Consider the following 7,500-nt stretch of genomic DNA (forward strand, 5'->3'; position numbering starts at 1 on the left):
AGTGAAAAACATCCCTGAACAAAAGCAAACAGAAAATTTAAATGATTGAATAAAGAATGACATAATACCAAATAACAAATGGGGTTGTTCAGAGTTTCACTACTTTTTAAATATTCTACAATACATTTTTGTACGTTTTTCAGTGAAAGTAAACGACTAGATGATTGAATGTTTTTGACATAAAAAAATGCAGCCTTTCCTTTAAAATAATAAAAATGAAATAAAAAAAAAGTACTTAGCCACAGTGAAATGGCTAATAATGCAAATGTATTGTGTCACACATCACTATTCGGCTACGGTGACTCTTCACCACCGCAGCTGAATGTTGCTTTTTTTTTTTTGCACTATTCAGTCAAATATATTCGGCTGACGAATGTTCGGTGCATCCTCAGTTTTTGCGTCATCTCTGTTCACAAACACAGAACCGGTCTACAGTTTCTTCTTATTGTAATTGATGTGAATGTCAATTATAATTTTTACTGTGAAGAATATTCTGCTTCTTTGACATAAAGAACACAAGAGGTTAATCACGTTATCATGCTTTTCAGTGCTATGGTTTCTCCCACTGAACCACGTCCTGCATTTATTGATTTTTAAGACAGGATAGGATGAGTCACCAACAAAGCCAGCAGACATGCTTCCTCATTTAACTTTTTAAAAGAGTCAAATAGTTCTAACCTGCACCCCCACTGGCCTTTTGACACCTCTGATCTAGATCCTGAGGTGACAAATTCACAGTTGTTCCCTATGGCCCTCAGATCACCTGTGGGTGGATAATAAATGTCAGATTGCTATTAACTGATGACGGACCTCCGTCACGGCTGTAACAGAATGTAGCGTTTCACAGCCAAAACTAAACATGTCATGTTTATTTTACAAAGAAATAGCGAAAACAAGCTGCGTAATATGGAGCATCTTCATTGAGCCACACTGCAGCCACAACACCTTGAACAAAGTGAGAGAGATTACTGGGGATCTAGAAGGTTTTAATCACTGAAGTACAGATCCAGATGTCGGACATGATGAATGAATCGTCTGATGATCTTCAGTAACTTGGGGAAAATCAAGCTGCGTCTTTCCTTCTCACAGTCGTCCTCATACAGACAGCTGCGCTGCAGCCACATCACAGCAGTGAAAACAGTTACTGCAGAGCGCAGCATTATTCATTTAAGCAAATCTGTCTGTCAATAAAATCAGGCGTTTATCAGCCTAATAAAGGTGACAACATGTGAGTTATCAAACATTCGCACACATCGCGAGTCCCGGACCGATGCGCTGCGCTCCCGTTACCGAGCGCAATGTTCCCGCAGCCCCACCCCTAGAGAGCGATCAGACCCTTAACTGCCCAGCATTTATCATGTTTGTGTGGAGTCTCGCTGTTTCCAGGATCTGGCACCTGAGGCGAGAAGTTCACCACCTGCTGAGACTTTCCCAAGACAAAGTTCAGGCCTCCAGCCGGGATCAAGTCCGCGGCCAAAACCCGACACTCCTACTTGCCAAGCTAGTTTACAATATTTCATTCACAGATGGTGAGAGTGGATTTATTCAGGATCATTTTGAGACTGAAGAAAACATCACAATGACTTTGTGACATTGGTGGGTTTATCAAGAATGGTAGCACCACACACTTGCAGTGGTGAGACCATAGTTCTCCTCTTGAACTGAACTTGGTAGCTCATATTTAGCCAGTCTGTGAAGACGTTTTCGGATGCCAAGATCTTCGAATTGTGCTCTTCCAGGATCTCCGATCAGAACTTGACTGTTGTGCATTTTAATGCAACGGTCCAACCAGCCGTGGAGGCTTGTGGCAAGGGCCTCGTCGTAGAACATGTCGCCCAGAAGGATCAGGTCGAAGCTTTCCGGTTCAAAACCAATCATGTTGTTTGTCACACAAAGAGGAGACTTCACAGAGTTGAGCTCAGAGTTCATGTGAGTGGCAACCGCTGCAACTGCAATACAAGAAAGAAAATAAGAATAAGAAATACATTTTAAAAAATCCTTTTTGTGATTGCTCTAAAAAAAGAATTTATACTGTTCCACCAGCTATATCCAACAATAGAATAATGACTGAGAAAATGACTCTTATCTCCCACCTCACGCTCAGCTTTTAATTTAAAAATTTAAAAGTTTAAAAGATTAAAAAATCATGCCGCCATGAAGCTGTGTCATGGCTATCTCGTACCACTCTCCTGCACTTCCCCCTTCATTATGATAATCCACTGTACTCATTCAGTCTGACAACACTCAAAACAACACATTTTCATTATCATAAGGGAAACCTCTCTGTACCAGCCAAGAAACAGACGAGTGAAATCTTCTGTCCGGTCTCGCTCTGCTGTTGAGTCACACACTGTCTGTGTGTAAACACAGAAAACAATAAAGCTACTGAACTCAACTTTAGTTGTTTACAAATTTGAACGGAAGAGTGGTCGCTCTGTATGAAGGTGCATTTCACTGTTTACATCTTTGTACTGTGTTGACTTGTAGCTCGGTTCCCAACATTTTCGAAGTACGTCTGCACAAACAGTGATATTGCCTGTTGACATGTGGCAAGAAACACCTTGAGATCAAGCAGGTACAAGCTGTCCTGGCACCTGATAGGAGAAACGAACAGACAGCCAAGGACATCGGTGAACTGTTGCAGAAATACTTAGATAGGGACTCATGCTGAAAGCACAGGTTAATCTTCCAATATGGCTGGTTGACTTAAGTCAATCAACCAGCCGAAACCTTTCAGGAAAAACAAACACAGGTTGCAGTCTATAGGAATAATGATATTTTCCTTATAATTAAATGAATCAATATATCTTTTTACATAAAAAAATACATTTACCTAATGAGAGATTGAATTCAATAGATGCAGTTATATTGGGAAAGGTAACCTCAATTTCACCCTGTATTTATGGAAGAATGTGCGAGGTGAAAGAGTGAGTCAAGATTGACAGAAAGAATCTGATATAAGCGTCAATGAAGGAATATTTGAAGGAATATTTGGAGATCATGGGTGGAGGAAGAGGATTAATGATGGACCGAGGAGGCAGGCAGAGACCAGATGAGACGGCAACCAACAGAAGCAAGACATTCAGAAGAGTGGATCGGGTGTTTTACAGCTACCACCAATAAAGGACAAATGGACAACATTTGGGAGGACTCATTAACGTCACTCCAGACCGAGTGGAGTCGACACAATGAGAGACCAGGACTAGTCAAAAGAAACAATAATTGCTAATTTATTTATTTTTTCCCATTTTGGAACCTGCGATTTCTAAGCCAGATTGTGAGCGTGTGGCAAAATGTAAAAATTAGGGCACGAAAAATGACAAGTCTTGACACTCACTGGGATCAATATCATTGGCGACCACCCGAGCAGCACCACACAGTTTGGCAGCAATGGCAGAGGCTCCGCATCCACTACCCAGATCTAGAACTGCTTTACCTTGACACATCACAGGGTTATCAAGCAGATACCTGCCAGGAGGGACAGTTAGAGAAAAGTTAGATTTCATCACTAAAATCCCAGTCACCATGCTCTTAAAACTCACCTGGACAAAGCTTGTCCCCCGGGCCAGTATATTGCCCAATACGGGTCGTCAAAGGGCCAAAGCTCCGGCCTCTCCAACCAGAATCTGCAGCTTGGAGTGAAAAGTCTCAGTTTGATCTCTGGGGTTAAGTTATGCTCCTCAACCACTTCCGTGTTTTCAAAAATGAATCTACGAATTTGAGCTTCAGATTTGTTTGAAACGCATCTGAGTTCATTGTGTCCCCACGGGTAAAGTGAACGCTTAATATAACGAAAAGCCGGCAGTCTGAAAAAAGTCATATTATAAAACGGTAAACACCCTGAAAGTTGGTGATAATTTTGATAAAAAATATTTTGATCTAGCGATTAAATTTTTAACAGAAATACACAGGCACTCATGTTTTACAGGGTCACCGAAGTTTCAGCCGAAAATGTTTCCACACGATTCCAAAACAAAGACGGACTGTCCGTCCGATGCAACTACTGACTCGTAAAGTCGTTCCGCTTACGCCCGGATTAAAAAAAAAAAACAAGCAAGCAAACAAACAAACAAACAAGAAAAAACTTAGATATTTGTTTGGTGATAATTATCACTATTAGACGTTTTGGTATATTTATATTTACATGGTTGATAAACACATATTGAAGAACAAAGCAAATTAATGGAAGGAAAAAAATGCGGAATCAAAAATATATATCTATATAATTATAGTTATATGATTTTTTTTAAATGCCAGATGCACTTCAGAAATCTGTAGCCAGAATAAATGTGAGCGCAGTAACATTAAAACGTTTAGTTCATTATTCGTTACGTACATTCTCACTCCACTGACTTCTATTACAAGTATATCTTAGTATGTTTGGTGAGAAAAATCAAATGATTTTATAGGTGGGCGAGCGTCCAAAAGCTTGAACGTGAAATAACCTCCTCCTTTACTGACACACTCACTCCGACATTGTTGCAATTTTTTTCTCAGCTCATTATAGACGTATCCTGGTAAAAGGTGATATTTCAGTACAAGGACGCAGATGCAGAGTCCATTACCATCTATAATGTGCACACAACTGTTGCTCGAGTAATGCCCAGACATAATGGGGAAAAAGTGTATTTTATTTTATTTTATTTATTAACCGCACCTTATTTCGAAGCACTTTCCCAGTTAGTGGGACCCCCACTGACCATGGCAATAAATTCTATTCTGATTGTGATCCAGTTATGCCGCATAATGTACAGTAAAACATGTGAAAAATGTTCAGTAACACATTCTAAAATACCAAAAGGAGAAAAGTTCTCCACCTCTCCACCCAATATTACTTATTAATAAAAGTCAATTACTTATATTAATAAGTAATAAAAGGTATTCGGTAAAATCTATTTTGACTTATCATGAATACAATATTTTACTTTTTTTGGACTTTAGGAGGAAACCAGAGCCGTTTTGAGTGGTGATAGGTTGAAGAGGCTTCATGAGTGTCCTGATTTTTTTTTAGGTAGCGCTCTTGGTTTAAAAATAATTTGGGGGTTTCGCTGAAATGGTTGCGAGAAAACAAATATTTTTGAGCAGAGAGCGCCATCTAGTGGGCTCTGAAAAAGAGCACACTTGCCTGTGGAAGCTTCGTCAACCCATCACACTTTTGAGGAACACAAAAGGCTCAGATTTAGATTGAAACCTTCATGTTGTGAGCACTGACAACAAAACACTTCATGGGACAATTCTGTTCAACAACAGCAGACATATGTTCCAATTATAATGTTTCTTTTGTCGACAGGATAGAAAAGTGCTCCAGATGTCAGTTCTGCTTCCAGCAAAAACAAATAAACAAACAAATAAAACAATCCCTGAATACAAATCTAGTTTGTAAATGAGGACCCAACATAAATAACAGCCATTGATAACTACACAGCAGCGCGTCAATGTCATATTTTCCGTCACCCCTCAGGGCAGGTAGATATGAAAACTGAGTGAGGTTGAATATTAGATAGTGCAGCGTTAAATTTGGACGCCATTACTTTGTCAGCGAGTGAGTGATGATTGACTCTTGGAGACGGTGCACAAATGAAGCAGTGCAGAACCAGAGGGAAGATAAAATTAGATTAAACTTTTCTTCATAAATATCAATGGTTTATTACTTCTCCCTTCTGGGTATTTGAAACAGCTCCAAGATGGAGGCACACTCCTGAACAGAAGTTGGAAACATTATGAAGCAGTTTGTTTTGTCCTGACTGTGAAATGCTTGACTCAACATTTTGGTGAGGAAATACTGCAAAAAGTCTTGATTTTGGCATGTTCTTAAATATAGTTTTATATTTAATAAATCATTTTCATGATGATTTTGATGATTGACTGTTAAGTCAGCATTCATGATCCAAATTCAAAATGATCCACAGCTATTCCCAATATAATCTCAAAATCAGAAGTACCCAACAATCCATATTAAAAAATAATATGCTCACATTCAACACAGGAAACACAGACTTTGACTTTGATGTTAAGTGCATCTTTAATGTCTTTGTTGTCTTTAACGGTTGCTGTGTGTGGGGAAAATAAAGGATATCTGATCTGATCTACAATAAGTTTCAAGGCAGCATATGAAAAGCAGCATCTCTTTTTATAATTGTAATAATATATCATTTTTTTCAGGGGTTTTCTCCCTGTGCAGTGGTGGAGTCAGGACATAGCATCTGGTTGCTTACAGTATTTACCATGCTAGTGGCTCATTGTTTGTCTGGTTATGTTTTTTTTATTTTATTTTCCAGCTATTTGTGTTACCTTTTTTTTTTTTAATTGTAGCTCCCTTCATTCCGCAAATCTTTATGTTTTAAGTAAAGATTTTAAAAAAAAATGAAAGTTGTATTTTTCAATTACTCTACGTGAGACAATATGTTTGCACATTCTTCAGTTTGTAATTTTTATTTATTTATTTATTACTGATGGACTCAGCACTATGATGAGGCCTGATATGATGAAAAATGCTGCTTCACCGATTTAGTGTTTTAATATTTAACCAGCACCAAACAAGAGAGATTTATTTTTAATGCATTTTTATATTCAACAAACCAGGCCAAAACCAATACAACAAAATAAATAAAACAAAATGAAACTAAGAATAAATAAATAAAAAGCGACCAAGAGAGAATTATTTAACAAGTGAATCTAGACAAGACCACAAAGTGATTGCTTCAAAATTAAAGCATATTTGAAATTCTGACTCACATGAAGCTAGTATTTAAAATGAGCTGAATAATGTCTGTTATATCAACCTGTCCCTGGAGGAATACGTGTTGGTGTTTTTGTTCACTCTGTTCTGTTCATCATGGTTCTATGAGGTAGCTTTTTTGACTTGATGTACTTATAAATAAGTCACAGTGAAAAACAAGTCGTAAGAAAGCTTTGAGTTTGATGTACCAGAGTAACGGCTCAAGCTTTACCTTCAAGAACGTCTATATTAGTAGCATTGCTTCCTGGTTGACTTGCTCTTGGGAGACAAACTTCTCCTTTCACTCCCTGATTTGGATGAAGCATGTTTTGGATCACAGCAGACAAAGTAGCGCAAGTTAAAATAGTTCTTTTGTCAACAAGCAGATCACAGCACAGGAGCAACCCCCTGGGAAAGTATCACGTCGACTGAGAACATCCCCCACCCATCCTCAGCCGGCGCTGCTGATGTTTCACACTATCCTTTAGTGCGCCATCACCTCCTCCATAACCATCTGGCACCCTGCTGCAGTTGAACAGAGTGGAGCACATTATCCATTCTGCAGTAGAAGCCATCAGCTGGGCATTTATCTGTGCTGACAGAGGTGCTCCCTACTCACTCCTGACATCCTCTGATTGTGCCACATCCCTGTGAGGGGGAAAGAAAACAAAAAAAAAAACACTCCTGGTTTTGAAAAAAACATATGTCTGCCACACTGTCGTAGCTCTCACTGGCACGAATTTACAGCATGCTTTTAAAGACAAACAAAAATGTCAATATAT

The 7,500-nt window shown here is 38.8% G+C and overlaps 1 protein-coding gene across 1 annotated transcript; it reads right to left on the reverse strand.

Moving 5' to 3' along the window:
* Positions 1-204: 204 nt before the first annotated feature.
* Positions 205-7,486, reverse strand: etfbkmt (electron transfer flavoprotein subunit beta lysine methyltransferase). The gene is made up of 3 exons (XM_053885524.1): positions 3,543-7,486; positions 3,338-3,468; positions 205-1,949 (listed from the first exon to the last, which is right to left on the reverse strand). The coding sequence occupies exons 1-3, from the start codon at positions 3,818-3,820 to the stop codon at positions 1,606-1,608; spliced, it is 753 nt and encodes a 250-aa protein (XP_053741499.1). The 5' UTR covers positions 3,821-7,486; the 3' UTR covers positions 205-1,605.
* Positions 7,487-7,500: the final 14 nt, after the last annotated feature.

The sequence above is a fragment of the Synchiropus splendidus genome, chromosome 14 (genome assembly GCF_027744825.2).
Source record: "Synchiropus splendidus isolate RoL2022-P1 chromosome 14, RoL_Sspl_1.0, whole genome shotgun sequence".
In the NCBI taxonomy this organism is placed as follows: Eukaryota; Metazoa; Chordata; class Actinopteri; order Syngnathiformes; family Callionymidae; genus Synchiropus; species Synchiropus splendidus.